The sequence below is a fragment of the Micromys minutus genome, assembly GCF_963924665.1.
Source record: "Micromys minutus genome assembly, chromosome: 29".
Classification (NCBI taxonomy): Eukaryota; Metazoa; Chordata; class Mammalia; order Rodentia; family Muridae; genus Micromys; species Micromys minutus.
This window is the reverse complement of record NC_137964.1, coordinates 27,007,940-27,023,500: the sequence shown is the minus strand read 5'-3', so window position 1 is coordinate 27,023,500 and position 15,561 is coordinate 27,007,940. Positions and strand designations below refer to the sequence as shown.

The window sequence follows — 15,561 nt, the reverse complement described above, 5'->3', positions numbered from 1 at the left end:
TGTGGTGAGACCATTTGATGACAGTGGTCTACATTGTGAATATACTAAAAGCCCCTTGAGGAAAGCAAGTTAAAGTGGATAGATTTTATATTACAGTAAGTCTTCAATAAAGGTGTTACTAAAAAATTACCTAGAGAACCTTAAATACAGATTCCCTGGCTAGACCTTCTCAGCTGATCTGAGAAGCAGATTTTTTCTGTACCTGGGGTTTTTGCAAAGCAGGTCCACACAAGGACTCTGAGGCATACTGTGAACTATTAGCCCCTTACTAACTTTCTGTTCCTGATTCAGGGCAGTAAAGCTCTGTCTTCGCCTTCTACACAATAGCCTTTCCATTTCAGGGAAGCAGCTCCCTTATCTCATTTCTTTTGCAGGCCATACACCCCACTTCTCTAAACATTTCTCCTGGGACATATTAGTTGGGTCATCCCCTTCCACATACTCTCTGTAGTTTCTTAAGAGGGTCTTAAAATATGGTGCTTGAAAGTAAACAAGAGGGGCTGAAGAGGTGGCTCAGTGGTTAAGAATATTGAGCTCTTCCAGAGGCCCTGAGTTCAATTCTCAGCAAGCACATGGTGGCTCACAACCATCTGTAATGGGATCCAATGACCCTTCTGGTGTGTCCAAAGACAAATAGTGCTCTTAACAGCTGAGCTATCTCTCTAGCCTGTGAGGTGGGATTTAATATCATGTATACAAGTTAGATGAAGGCCCCTTTGGAAAATAGGAGCTGTTGAGAGTGAGTTTGAATGAATATGTTTTCAAGTGAATGTGGAGCCATGCATCTTGAGTGTTGGGCTCAGTAGATTTAGTGAGCCACCCTGAGCTTCTCCACTAGAGATGGGATGCCACCCTCCAATCACTGTTCATTCATCTGGTTCACAGGTCTTTTTGGTCTTCTTTGAACTTCCAAATACAGTCCCATTTGGCACGATTGTTATCTGCATAGCATGAACAGTGGTAGAAGAATCAGCAAAATAGATTAATAAGTCAGTTTGTGAAGGTTCAAGACCTAAAAACTACTGAAAAACTCAGGGAGGCTATAAGTCCACAGTTGATCTTTGAACTCATGGAAGGTTCCCCTGATGAGCTGACTTGGTTAATGTACCACAGTGGGGACAGTGCATAAAGTAATGGGGCTCATCCCCCTGGTTGTAACCATCATTTCTTTCCACAGTCTCGAGAACTGTAGTGTTCGTTGATGGTTCACAGCACCCAGCATCCGTGGTGTGTTCTTCTATTTTACTACCTACCCTTCATCCCAAGCAGGTGCATAGTCAGCCTCATGCAGTGGGTGGGATTAGAATGGTTCCTGTGGTGCAGGAGACGAATCTGTCATGCATCTCCTAGGCTTGCCGTAGATCAGTTTCTGTTACTGCTACTTGACTATGAGGCAGTAAACGTATTTCGATTTAAAAAAATCAACTCTAATCATGACTTAAAAAAAAAATCACCACTCCTTTAAAAAAGACTGTGACTGTGTGTGTGTGCGTGCTCATATGCATGCTTGTGTCTAGCTGTGTGTGTATCCAAGTGTGTGTCTGTGACTGCATGTGTATATCTCTGTGTGTGTGTGTGTGATTGTACATGTATGCAGTTGCCCATGGAGGCCAGAGAGAGTTAGATTCCCTGGCACTGGAGTTACAGGCAAGCGTGAGTTATCTGATGGGGATGTTGGCTACAAAACCTGGGTCTTCATTGAGAGTAGTTACCACTCTTTCCTGCTGAGCCAACTTTCCAGCCCAGCTTGTTTGTTTTGAGAAAGTCTTATGTAACTAGGTTGGTTACAATCTCACTACGTAGCCAACCATCCCCTTGTCTTCCTTCTGTACCTCAGTGCTGGGGTCACAGGTACATATTACCACACCTGCACATGTAAATATTCTGACTCTAACTATTGAATCTTGGTCAAGCCAGACATATTTCACAAAGAATATTTTCCTCCCTTCTATTAGATATTTCAGAATAACTGTTTAGTTTAAAAATCCATACTCAAATAATAAAATTGTATTAAAGCTGAGAGTTACATTGGAAGTCACTTCCTTAACTAGCATTTACCACTAACATACTTAGTGACCATTATGATTAAGGCTGACAGGGAGCTTCCATTTTCTTTATATAGCTTTCTCTATTTTAAAGAGAAAAATAGTAGTTTTCTAATGACATTTTGGTCAGGAGCAGTTACTGAGAGCAGCAGTTTTACATAAGGACCCAAGACAAGACATTCAGTATTCATAAGCACGAGAATAGAGTGTCTCTGAAGCTGATTTACTAAAACCCCAAGGTTGGAAATCTGTAGGAAATGGCTTTGGGCCATGACCTTCAAACTGGAGGATCTGTTAGTGGACAGTGGCTGCAGTAGATAGAGAGTGCAGAGTAAGGCCATGGGCAACTCTGGATGCCGCCCAGGCTTGTAATGAGCTCACTGCCACCGAAGTGCATCGATCACGCAGTGCCGGACCTATGACTTGAATTTGTGATTTCTTGCACACAGCTTGACTCCTGGGCATACAATCTACATGTATATTTTTACTTCTGTACAATCTACATGTATACTGTACTTCTGTACACTGGTCATCTACTTCGGGGATCAGAGGTAACTAGTAAAAATTTCTATTCATTTTCTGAACCAATTGGGTACCATTAAATCCAGCAATTAATTCTTATTAGAAATCTACAACATTAAAAAAGAAAAAAAAAAAAAAAGAAATTTACAACATTGTTTCTGAAATACATGGATAAGCATGAAAGAATCTATAGTTAAGTCCAAACTATAAATAAATATATATATGTGAGATTTGACATAAATTATAACATTTAATAACAATATAAGCTTAAGATGTAGTATTTAATATAAGTAATAAATATAAAATTATACAATATGTTGTATATTTATCTAAAAATTCTATGGGGCTGGAAAGATGGTTCAGTGGTTAAGAGCACTGGCTGCTCTTCCAGAGGTCCTGGGTTCAATTTCCTGCACCAACATGGTAGCTCACACCTGTCTGTCACTGCAGATTTATACTAGTAAGTTAGAGTGGCTGGGCCAGCCCTAGGGAAAGTCAGATGGTAGAGGCTTGGAGAAAAGCAAAGTTCTGCATCCAGGATTTTTGTACCATGTTCCCTCCTACCTCTTTTCCTTCCTTTGGACAGTCTTGAACTCACCATCCTGCCCCATGGGTGCTAAGATTATTGGCCTGTACTGCTGACTATCTTGGAAACGCTTTATTAACTCTGTCTCTGTCTATGTATGTATGCATGTATACATCATGTACATGTATATTTGGTGCTGAGCATTGTACCAAGGCAGGTTAAGCATGCACTCTACTAGTGAGCCATCATTCTTGGTGCTCTATTCTGGATTTTAAAAGGAGCAAACAGAAGAACTGAACAGGAGGTTCTCCATCAGTGAAGAACTAGCTTTACTATTCATGCTTTCTGTTTGGTTGGAATGGAAATACATGTACACACACACACACATACACATGCGCGAATCTGTCTATTAATCTGTCTATGTTTGAAACCAGGTTTCTCTGTCTCTAGCTGTCCTGGAACTCATCTGTAAATAAGGCTGGCCTCAAACTCAGAGAGATCTGTTTGCCTCTGCCCCTTCCTCCGCTGCCCCTGCTGCCTCTGCCTCCTGAGTGCTAGGATTGAGGGTGTGTGCCACCACTGTCTCAATGAAATGAAAATAATTTTTGAAGTGACTATTTTTACTTTTAGAATTAATTTTGATTTGTTTTTCTTTATGTGTTTATGTTGTGTGTGTTGGGGGCAGAGGTTGACATCCAGTGCCTTCTTTGATTGCTTTCATCTTTATACATTGAGATGGATTCTCCTAGTTGAACCCAGAACTTTCTATTTGGCTAGTCTAGCTAGCCAGCTTGCTTCATGATTGCTTTGTATTTGCTTCCCAAGCACTCTAGGATTGATTACAGGTGGGCTGCCATGCCTTCTTAGTATTTACGAGGAAGGTGGAGGCCTTATGTCTGATTCTCACATAGATAGGGCAAGCACTTTACCCACTGAGCTGTTTCCTTAGCCCCTTGTTTTGCTCTTTTGAGAAGGGTGTCACTCTGTAGCCCAGGCTCTGGAACTTAAGAAATTCCCGAGATGTGGAATGAAAGTAGCCTTTGTAGAGGCTGCTGAGCATATTTGCTTCCATAATGTCTCTGCGGAAGGCAGCATATAACCACTTCTCTATTGTTTGTCTTTAGATTTTAACATTTGAGACCAAGAACCCAACGGAATTAGCAGAACGTTTGCGCTCTGTTTGTGGGAACCAGAGCAATGCCTATGCCCGCCTGCTAGAATACCGCCTGAATGCCTTGCGTGGACTCTGGAATGCCCAGCGCCAGCTGGCCCTGGAGGAGCAACATGAAAGGGAAGGCTCAGGTGATGAAGAGACCTTGGCCCTGCTCAAGCGCCAGGGCTTGTTGCAGCAACCCGAACAAGCGCCCTTCACGTCCCGGGTGGGCCTCCTGTTGGTCTTCCCCCTTATTCAGTCCCAGAGTAGAACAGACCCTTCCCTCTGTAACATAACTGCTGAGGTGCTATTAAACTGCCTGCGAGATTGTCAGCCTTTGAGCTTGACCAAGGAGCCTGCTGATTGTCTCAATGGGATAGAAACCTTGCTGTGCTCTTGGCTAGAGGAGACCTCGGACACGGGCCGACACATCCCACACAAGCAGAAGGAGAATGCTGCTGCTGCCCTGGTGGCTTTGGCGTGTGCCAGGTAAGGAAGATGACACAACACGCTGCCTGTGACCCTGTACTTCTGCATTTGCACCAGGTGTATGTCATGGTACCTCAGCATGCACTTCTGTCTCAAATGTCGAATGTCACAGCTTCAGTCATATATGTGTGCTGCTATGATGACCACCTGGAGTAGCTACAGTCTTGCCTGTAGCTGACGGCTCTCGGGTAGCTCATCTTCAGCATCAGCAGAGGGTGCTACATCTGCATTTCCTTAGTGAGAGGCAAAATGTTGTAGAGACTTTCGTTTGTTTGTTTTTTTTTTTTCTTTTAATGTTTGTCAATAAAGGATGTCAGCAAATTACAGGATTGAGTTCTCACCTGGTCACAAGACTAAGTGTATTTCTGGGCTCCCATTTTATATATTCTTAATATTTTACATTTATTTACTCTGTGTGTGTGTCTGGTGCATGCATATGACACAGTGTGAATGTGGAGGTCAGGACAACTTTCAGGACTCAGTTCTCTTCTCCCACCATGTAGGTTCTGGGGATGGACTTCTGGTCATCAGGATGGTGGGCAGCATCTTCCCTTCTTGCCTGCTGAGCCTTCTCAGCTGGGCCCTGCTGTAACTGGAAGATGTCTCTGTGTACGTGAAGATGTAGTAGTATGTTTTCCTTTGTGCTGATGTGATTGACACGCTGTCACTAGAAAATATGCTTGGAGTTGCTCCCTCTCCAGGGTGGGGCGATCTTTCTGTGGTGTTCAGGCTGGTCTGCAGCTCAAAGTTGTCTTGCCCCGTTATCTCATATGTGTGAGGAGGAAGTTCCTTGCCCTTGTCTCTCTCTGAGTGAATTTTCTAGGAACCAGTTACAAACATGGCCTGCCTATTTGGTGTCATTCAATTGCCTTTTCTACTTAGGATTTGGATTTGGGGGTGGGGCAGAGGAGGAAGGGCAGGGTGAGATCATTCTTTTTTTTTTTAAACCCAGTCATATGTGGAGAAACTCCTCTTTCTGGCCTTAAAATTGACCTTTAGTGGACTGAATGTCTGTCTAAGTATCTATTTAATTATTATTTTGGCTTGTCAAGACAGGGTTTCTCTGTGTATCCCTCGTTGCCCTGGAACTCTGTAGAAAAGGCTGGCCTTGACCTCAGAGATCTGCCTCCCGAGTGCTAGGATTAAAGGAAGGGTAGCATCATCCCACTTTGTCAGCTTCTTTACCTGGAGCAAACTGTTACAGGTTGACCTCATTTCCTGAAGATTGTAGCTGACTTTGTAAACTCTGGCACGCGCTTCACTCCAGAGACACTGGCTGACACAGGAATAAGGCTGTAAAGTCTTCAGAGTAGATTGATGGATTTTTCTGCATATGTAAAAAGCAATTTGTGCCTTGAACAGATTTATTATCAATGTAAAATTTCATTTTGAGGAAATTCCCACTTAGTACTATTTTTAGGCAGGATGTTGGGAATAATCAACCCTTTAGTTTTGAGCATTTCATTATTAAACATTGGGTAATTAAACTCACTTTTAAATTATGAATCAGAATTCATCCTAATCACAGTTAAAATTATGTGTGTTTGAGATTCCTAATTCTATTTGTCACAAATGTGAAATGAGTATTTCTCCTCCTCCTCCTTCACCTCAGCCTTCTCTCATCTACCTCAGCCTTCTCCTTCTCCAGCTTCATCCTCCTCTTCCTCTTCTTCTTCTATTAGGTTTGCTTACAGGAGCATGGGTGAGGGGTTATTTATAGGAGCATCTTACCCATGGCTAAATCATTAAAGAAAATGTTTTTCCTTCCCATAGCAACCATTGAATGCCTATAGGTCCTCAGAAAGAGTGACGCCTCCTCAGCCCCTCTGTAGTCTATGACCCACTGTGGAAGGCTCAGTCTTGTGTAGGTCTCACAAAGGCAGTCAACAGCAGCTATGACTTTATTGCACATGGTCCCACAGCACTCATTCCTTCCCAGCTCTGTCTTTGTACCCCTTACCAGGACGTTCACTGAGCCTTGGGGGAGTAGCACAGATGTCCCAGTTAGGGCTGAGCACCCTACAGTCACTTAGTCTCAGTCCTGTACCCAGTTATGAGTACTTAACTGATAGTCAATGCAGAATGAAGCTTTTCTGACCAAAGTTAACAGCAGCACTAAGCTATGAGCAGGAACATAAATATTTAGAAGACAATTTGTTAGGCACAACTTGTCCATAACAAAACAACCATAGCAACTTTCCCATGAGGACCTATTGTCTTCCCAGCTACAGGCCTTTGATCAGGTTTGTTGTACCAAGTGTGAATCCCTTCTGTGGGTTCTCTTCCCCTCCCCCTCCAGCAATTATGCCATTATTGCACCAGTGAGGATCGTCTTGCCAGGCAGGTCAGTAGGGTCACACTTAGATTCACAGCTGAATGGGAGTGTTGATGGCTTTTCCCAGCAGCCCACCTGGTACCGTCCAACTCCATGAAAGCTAGACAGCAGGGAGGAAGTTTCCAGTTTCTCCTGCATTTAGGGGAAAAGTGTGTGTGTCTCTGTGTGTCTGTTATGACTGTATCAGTCTAACATTTTCCCTTTGTTTTCAGCTTTTTTGAGATAGGAGCTCCCTACATAAGCCAGGGCTGTCAGGGAGACCATTTCTGTCCCATCTCAGTTGTGTTCACAGCATTAGCCTCCACACCAGGCTTACAAGTGATTCTTGTCTATCAACTCTCTGGCATGTAGAGCCTTGCTAACTCTTAGGCTATGAAGACTCAGGTCTCTAATTTTACAGAGCTGGCAGTTGACTGGCCCAGGGATGATTCATTCTGCAAACCCTTCATGTTCACTGTTTATACACCCAGGCATTCTCTTCTGGACTCCAACTGGTGAACAGGTAGAGAGATTTATATAAGCATGAGTAGGGTAGCCTCATACATGTAACAACATCTCAGAGTGTGACATCAGTAGGTGAAAAAAAGGGCAGGGTGGATGTTTTTAAAAAATGCTTTTAGAGTAATTTACTTTATGTGTATATGTGTTTTGCCTGTTGTCCCTGTGTGTCTTGGTGCTCTCCCAGGGCACTGTGCCTGTTGAGCAGATGAAGGAAGGAAAATTGACAGGACTTAAGTGACAGGGCAGTTGTGTGGTTGTGAATGGCAGTGCCCTGTTTCACTGCCAGTGTGCCCAGGCTGCAGGTGGTGGCTTTATACTGTGCTGCCTCCCTGCCTTGTCCTGTTCTTTGAACTGAGAAGCAAATTTTAAAAAGCCGGAGGCCTACGTGGCCTGCTGTGGTACTCCGTTTCTATTGAGGTTTAGGTACATGATACCCTCCAATTAAGGTCTGGCTAAGAGAAGGCAGCGAGCAGAATCAGCTCATCAGATCCAGACGGTCATTAGTCCCGGCAGGTGCTGTTGGTTACCTGGAGTGCTGCCAGGTAGGTCTTGTGCATCTTGAAAGCACTTCTTTTCAATCCTGCTTACCTCCCAGACTCCCCAGAGCCTCTCTAGCTTTGTAAACCTTGAGGAAATCGGTGCATAGTGAGTCCTGCAAGTGAGACACTATGTGAAGTGGATGAACTTAACAATGTCACGGATCAGTTTAGCTACAGTGTTAGACGTGAGATCCTCTTCTATGGGGAACAGGTGATACCAGACGGGGACTGTCAGTACAGGACCCTCCCAGATGCTTGGTGTTTGAGCCATGAGCTTTTCATTTTGTGTTCATGGGAATTTTTATCTCTGTGACTGCAAGGAGAACACTTCCATAGTTGGAATTGTGTGGGACTACACACATACTACCAGAGCTGATGTTGTGGTGAAGATGGCTGAATTGTGCAGTTTCTGACCTATAAAAGCAGATAGACCTGTCTTGGAGCCTGCCCTGTGGTTAATGAAATCAACACTGGCTGCCTACTTACTTGGTTTTCAGTGTGGGTAGCTTTTCCATCCTTTCCTTTTCTCTCTAGGGGATCACTGAAGACCTTTGTCCACACAGTTCACCTGCTGCAGAGACAGACTGAGCTGGGCTCCCTGCCTGTCGCTGATGTTTTATATAGGTAAGTTGTCCCTATTAAACAAGTTGTCTTGTTTTTCTAAACAAGAAGTATTAGAGGCTTTTAGGGACAAACAGATTATTAAATCTTACTAATTAGTAATTCATAGCTTTGAATAGCTATAGAATCATAGCTAACTGCTGAGGGATGTGAAAGTGTTCCTAGAGTATCTTTTCAATTTTTAATTTAAGAAGTCCTAGTCTGTAATGAATTCTTACTGTAATATGAGATGACAGTGTGTTCAGATGTAAAGAAATTGAAATCACTCATCATCTTATTATCCAGTAAGATCCATTTACATTATTTGGGTCTGTGTTTTTCCTAACACAGGACCTTTTTTGCCTCTGTTTCTCATACACATTTGTCTATTTAATAAAGCATATATTTAGGCTGGGGATGTAAAACCAGGTTTGGTGGTGCATGTTCATTCCAGCCTTTGGGAGATAGAGGCAGATGGATCAGAGAGTTCAAGGCTACCCTGGGCTATGTGAGGCAGTATTACTAAAATTTACCAAAAAATTTAAATAAATAGAAATAGAATGAGTATATTTATATACAGATAAGTTGAAAACTTTTAAAAAAGATTTATTTATTTGTTTGTTTGTTTATTTAATTTTATGTGAATACACTGTAGCTGTTTTCAGACAGACCAAAGAGGGCATCTGATTCCATTACAGATGGTTGTGAGCCATCATGTGGTTGCTGGGAATTGAACTCAGGACCTTTGGAAGAGCAGTCAGTGCTCTTAACCACTGAGACAATTTTCCAGCCCCAGTTGAAAACTTTTAAGCACGTAAAATTTTTATTGTTTTGTTTGTTTGCCTGGGTGTGGGTATGCACACCTGGTGTGGAGTATGTGTGGAAGAGAGCCTCGTACAGGACTCAGTTCTCCTGTTCTCACTGTCCTGCGTCAGGGTCTCTTGCCTTTGTATACATTCCTGACCATTCTGATCTCAGTGTGCAAACGCTGGGGTTAGAGGTGTGCACCATTGCATAGCATTTTATATAGGTCCCAGGGCTTGAACTCTGGCATTGAGCTTCCAGAGCTGCTGCTTTGTCCACTGCACCATCTCCATGGCCCAATGCTTTGTAATTACTACCTTGTAATTTTTCACTAAAATACACTGTGAGCATCACTCCGATGCTTAAACCATTTGTGTTTGTTCTCTGAACTGGTAAGTAGACTTTTAGTTTCTGGAATGGGCACGCTCATATCTTTGCAATTCTCCTTCACCCCTTCACAGGCTGCTACTTTTGGAAGGGGGACCTGGGTCCCCATCCTGTTTGCTTGGGGGCAAACACATAGTGTCTTGGGGGTATGAAGACATGCTGCCAGCACCAGACAGCAACACTGGCTCCAGTTCTGAAAACAAAGGTAACACAAGGGCTTTGCCCTCGGCCTGGCGCTGGAATATGAGAAGAGTGGTTTCAGATCACTGTAGCAAATGCTTTAGTGCAGCCCCTTGTTCCTTTCAGTGAAAAGCTGAAGATCCCTGCACAGTGTGCTCATTGTGTGCTTGGTCAGTGCAAGTCTAAAGCTGACACTCAGGGAGCCGAGCCGATGGACAGGCTTGACATCCCAGGCCAAGGCCTTCCTGTGACTCTAGCAGGGTGGCATGGTTTACTTCACTTGGCTCCTGAGTGTTTGAGAGGTGCAGAAGCCACCACAGTGGACATTTGTAAGAGGATCAGACACACCCCATGATGTCATTTCTTCTATTCATTAACTGTGCTCATTTATGGTTCTTCCTGTCCTAAAACAAAAGAAGGTTCAAGGTAGCTTGAACTATTAAGTCCCTTATACAATGTAGGCAGTGTTAGGATATTTTTACATAGCTTTGTAGGATTACATGCCAGTTTTTTACATGAGTTCAGCAAAAATAGAAGATGTTCTTTTAAGTGACTGACTTGCCAGACTTTTCAGGTGACTTAAGCCTCTACATCGTCATGGTAACTGTTTAGATGGGCACCCAGGCTCATCAGTTCTGGTCAGCACTGTGAATTGCCTTTCCCCTGGACAGCACAGCTTTGTTTCAAACTGGTTTGTCACTGGTAATGACTATCAGTTATTATAATGACATTACTTACTATAACATAACATAGAATGTCATTAACTGTTACATGCATGACTGATGAAGTAGGAATAAGAAAATCCCCCCCAAAGACTGTCCAGCACACCTCTTCATTCCCATCCCTCTATGAGGTTTCTTCCTGGTCAGCCCCAAGGCCCCCAGTGCAGTCTGAGCTGTGGCTGCTCAGCATCTCACAGCCTGGAGCCATTCTCTTAGAATCCTTTCTGGAGAGGGCTGGGAAGAGGAGCAAGGAAGGCACTTCATAGGGTTGCCAGAGAAGCATACCACCTGCTGGGCCTAGGTAGTACTCAAGTGTTAAAGCCTCAGCTTTACTCTTTACTCTCTCTCTTAGGGGTGGTTTCTGAGGGTGGCAATGTCAGGCTGCTGTGTTTGCTTTTGTGTTTAGGTGGAGGGTATGTTTCTTACAATGCTCATAGAGTAATTACTTTCTTGTTCCCTGCCTCATTGCCCCTTCCTCCTTTTTCCCTTCTCCTATTCTAGTTTTCTTCCTTCCTCTTCTCCACTCCACCCCATTTTTTTCTTTTCCCTTTCTTTTAGGACATGCTCTTGTTGTGTCCCAGGCTGTTTTTGATCTCCAGGATTCAAAGAATTCTTTTTGCCCCAGCCTCTCTGGTTAGAACAGTTCTCTGTAGCTTTAATACAGAAACATTCAGCATTGGCAGGATTTGTGAGAACGCTGCAATAAACCCTCTGGATTATCGATTCCTGGTCCCCTTCACTCCTGTTCCTTGTCAGACTCACACACAAAAGACTTGCACTATGATCTGCTGATGGGAAAGTAAATGTAACATGCTAGATTCAAGTGAGGATATTTAAGATGCCACAGGGTGGGGTGGTGCACATTTAGTCACAGCTCTCCAATGCAGAGGCAGGTGGATCTCTGAACTGGAGGACAGCAGAGTTTGCTGACTTGTTGCTCCTCCAGAGGACCTGGTTTGATTCCTAGCACCAACATGGCAGAGAATATCTGTCTTTTGGCCTCCGCAGGCTGTGTGTGCCATGGTGAGCATGCATGCAGGCACACTACAATAATCTAAAGGATTATCTACTTTCATGTTTTCCTCTTTTGTTCACTTTGGAATTAGTAGGTCCCTATTCTCTCAGTTAGACTAAAAATTTATGACAGTACCAAACTCAGAATGGGTTTGAGTAATGGACACTGAATTTCCTCTAATGTGATATGCTTCAAGCAAACAAACTCCCTTGAAATACAGTGAGGGTTAGATTATAAAAGTAAACACTGAATGTTTTACCAACAGCCTCAATTTAAGGCTTTTTTCTTTTTAGGAAAATAGGTTAGTAAGTCATTTACCACATAGAGAAACTTTTTTAGAACAGGGAACCCATTGCTAGGCAGAAGAAATTTTTTAAAGATTTATTTATTTTATGTATATGAGTACACTGTAGCTGTCTTCAGACACACCAGAAGAGAGCATTGGGTCCCATTACAGATGGTTGTGAGCCACCATGTGGTTGCTGGAATTTGAACTCAGGACCTCTGGAGGAGCAGTAGGTGCTCTTAACCATTGAGCCACCTCTCCAGCCTCCATAAGTGCTGTTCTTAAAAGAAAGGAGGTAGGTGGGGGAGATGTCTTAGCAGGTACAGGTCTTTGCTGCCAAGTCTGACACTTGACATTGGTCCTCAGGTCCCACATGGAAGGAGAAAACAGAGTCTGCAGATTCTATTCAGACCTACACACATACACATGTACATACGGGTGCGCGCGCGCGCGCACACACACACACACACACATACACTAAATTAATAGATAAATAAATGTAATAAGACATATTTTAAAAGGAGGCCTTGCTTCCCTGCTATTCCTTCTAGATAAAAATGGCAAGCCCAAAAAGAACATGACTTTATTTAGTTCCACTTTTGTTGTTAATGTAGCAACATAATTTCATTTCCATTAGGGAACATTGGCTTGGCACCAAACAGCAACTTAGGTGCATTGCTGTGTGATCTGCTAGCCACAGCTTAGCCTTTGAGGTACATGGTATTACCCTCATTAGAGATGAAGAGACTGTGGTTCAGAGAGACCCACAGTCCCCCAGTGAATGCCTGGTTCCCAAGAGCCCTTTTTACTAAGCACTTGTTTTTAGTCCTGTCAGGTCAGTTAGGGTTGTAAATTTAACTTAGGCCTAATACTTTGGTTTTTGCAAAAGAAAAGAAAAATCATTTGGCAGGTGGGCCAAGTGGCCTGTCAATGACCATCTGTCCTTAGTCCTTGAAACCAATCCCAATTGCCACATGCTTTCTTCTGTTAGAGTTGGGATTCAAGCTCTCTACTGTGGAGGTAACATGGAAATTATCTTTTGAATTACGATTCATGTGAGTCAATTCCTAAGGCTTTTTTTTAATTAAAAAATCATTTTATATAGCCTCATTCATTATGTGTGGGACTGATTTCAGATGCTGACTTGGGACGCTGTCTCACCGCAGACGGGCATTACCTGTACACTACCAACTCAGCTGGAAGAGGAGTGAGCAAGCTGGGCTCTGGACTGCATGGCACACTCAGGTCAGTTGTGGGGCTTGCCCAGTGAGGTTTGGACTCTCCTGCAGTCAGCAAAGAAGGCACCGGCTAGTGTCCTGATCCCTTATGCTAGTGACCAAGTAGCAAGTCTGAGCTTACAGACAGGTCCCTTGTCCCCACTCTGTAAGACCGCTCCAGCTTTGCTCTAGCTGAGGCACCTGCTCACCTGGCCAGAAATTTCTCTTAGGGATCAGCTTTTTTAAATAGGCTTTTACTTAATACAAGACTTATTTATTTTATGTGCATGAATGCTTTACCTGCCTTTTAGTATGTATGTACACAGATGTGAGCCTAGTGCCTGTACAGTCTGAAGATAGTGTCAGATTCCCTGGAGCTGAGCTACAGATAGTTGTGAACTACCACATAGGTGCTGGGACTTGAATCTAGGTCCTCAGTAAGTAGCACTCCTAACAGTTGAACCATTTCTCCAGCCCAAGATTTTTATTAATATTTGTGTGTGTGTATACATGCACATTAGTGCGGTGTCCATGGGCCTGGGATCCCTGGAGTTGGGAGTTGCAGGTAGTTGTGAGCTGCTGTATATGTGCTTTACAAGGACAGGGAACATTCTTAACTGATGAGCCATCTCTGCCCTCAATCCCATCACCCCCCAGTTTCTTCAAGTCAGGGTAGCCCTGGCTGTCTTGGAGATTTCTTCGCAGAGCAGGTGGTCTCCAAGTCATAGATCCTCCTGCCTCTACTAGAGTTAAAGGCCTGTGCCACCATCATTGGGCTTCCTTCCTTTTCTTCCTTCCTTCCTCCCTCCCTTTCTTCCTTCCTCCTTTTTTTCCTTTTTTCCTTCCTTTCTTTTTCTTTTTTTCTTTTTTCTTTTTTAAAACATGGTCTCATTATAATCTAGGCTGACCTCAAACTGCCTATGTAGCCAAGGATAACACTGAACTCATGATCTTCTAGCCTCTACTTCCTGAGTTCTATTTAAAAAACTCATTACAGTCTAAATGATTTGTTTTTATAAGATAATGCCATGACTTTGTGTTGAAAATGGATACATTTCTGGTTAAATCATCTTTGTATTTCAACTTGACATTAGATTAGGGGTAATTTTCAGTTAATATATAAGATCTGTGAATTCTGTCAAACCATCACTGAGATGTATTTACAGTTGAAATATATTTAGTCAGACTTTTTCTCTGATTCTTTTTCCTTCTTCCTCCATCATTATGGGAAATTAAATGTTTGTTGTAGTTTATCACTTATGAAGTTAATATAAATTATGTTCCTTCTCTTTTAGCTATTTTGCCCAGCTAATTGTTGTAAAGAATTAGGTGAGAAATGTTTGTATCTATGTGGGCCTGTGTAGGATTGCTGCCTGAGATTCCACTCGTGTCTCTTTTGTCTTCCAGAGGGTTTGTGTACTGTCGAAATGAGGAGCTGGAGCCAGGGTGGGTGGCGTACGGCAGTGGCCACCTGCTTCATCGGCCTGTGTCTTTTGACAATAAACCTCATTCCCTATTCCAGGTCATAGACCAGAACACCCTGCAGGTGAGCAGCAGTACACCATTGAATACTCATAACTAGCTTTTCTCCTGCCCTTTCTGTTGTTATCCTTCAGGTTTTTCCCAGGTGATTTGACTAAATATGCTGTTTAATTTGTCTAAACATTTCTTTGTTCATGATTTCTATTTGAATGAATTTGTTTACTTAAACTATTTTTATATCTGTTTTTATTTTTATTATTACATTTATTTATTCATTCATTTTGGGGGAAGACACTTGCTTCTGGGAGTCCATCTTCTTTTTCCACCCTGTGGGTTCTGGGATGGAATTCAGGTAGTCAGGCTTGGTTCCAAGTGGATTCCCCCACAGGACTAGTTAGGTTGCCATCTTTACCATCTTGCTCATGAATGTTTTTCCTTAAAAATTTTATTTAAATTTTTTATTATTTATACATGCATAGCAGATTTAAAGGCTTAGTAAATATTTTTCTATCACTATACAACTTCGATTAATGTCCATTTTTCTTTGTTGTTTGACTGTTCATGTTTATTTTACAGTCTATTTTATGAACTGTTACGTTCTTCTCATATAATTTTATGCGTTATTCTTAGATATAAATAACAGTTTTATTCTGATGAGGAACCTAATGAATTTTCCTTTTCGACTTTAACGTGTCAGTGTCGGTGAGCTGACACATCAAATTAGAATTTTTTCACCCTATACCAGGCTTACTGGTTCA

General features: G+C 42.7%; 1 protein-coding gene across 1 annotated transcript in view; it reads left to right on the top strand.

Annotated features, from left to right (window-relative positions):
* Positions 1–15,561, top strand: part of HECTD4 (HECT domain E3 ubiquitin protein ligase 4) — a gene marked incomplete at its 5' end in the record, with an annotated part of 141,917 nt that overhangs the window by 20,648 nt on the left and 105,708 nt on the right. The window contains 5 exons of the mRNA XM_080940989.1: positions 4,218–4,735; positions 8,645–8,734; positions 9,976–10,106; positions 13,241–13,349; positions 14,729–14,867. Coding sequence (XP_080797115.1) covers positions 4,218–4,735; positions 8,645–8,734; positions 9,976–10,106; positions 13,241–13,349; positions 14,729–14,867 — 987 coding nt within the window. The remainder of the gene's footprint in view (positions 1–4,217; positions 4,736–8,644; positions 8,735–9,975; positions 10,107–13,240; positions 13,350–14,728; positions 14,868–15,561) is intronic.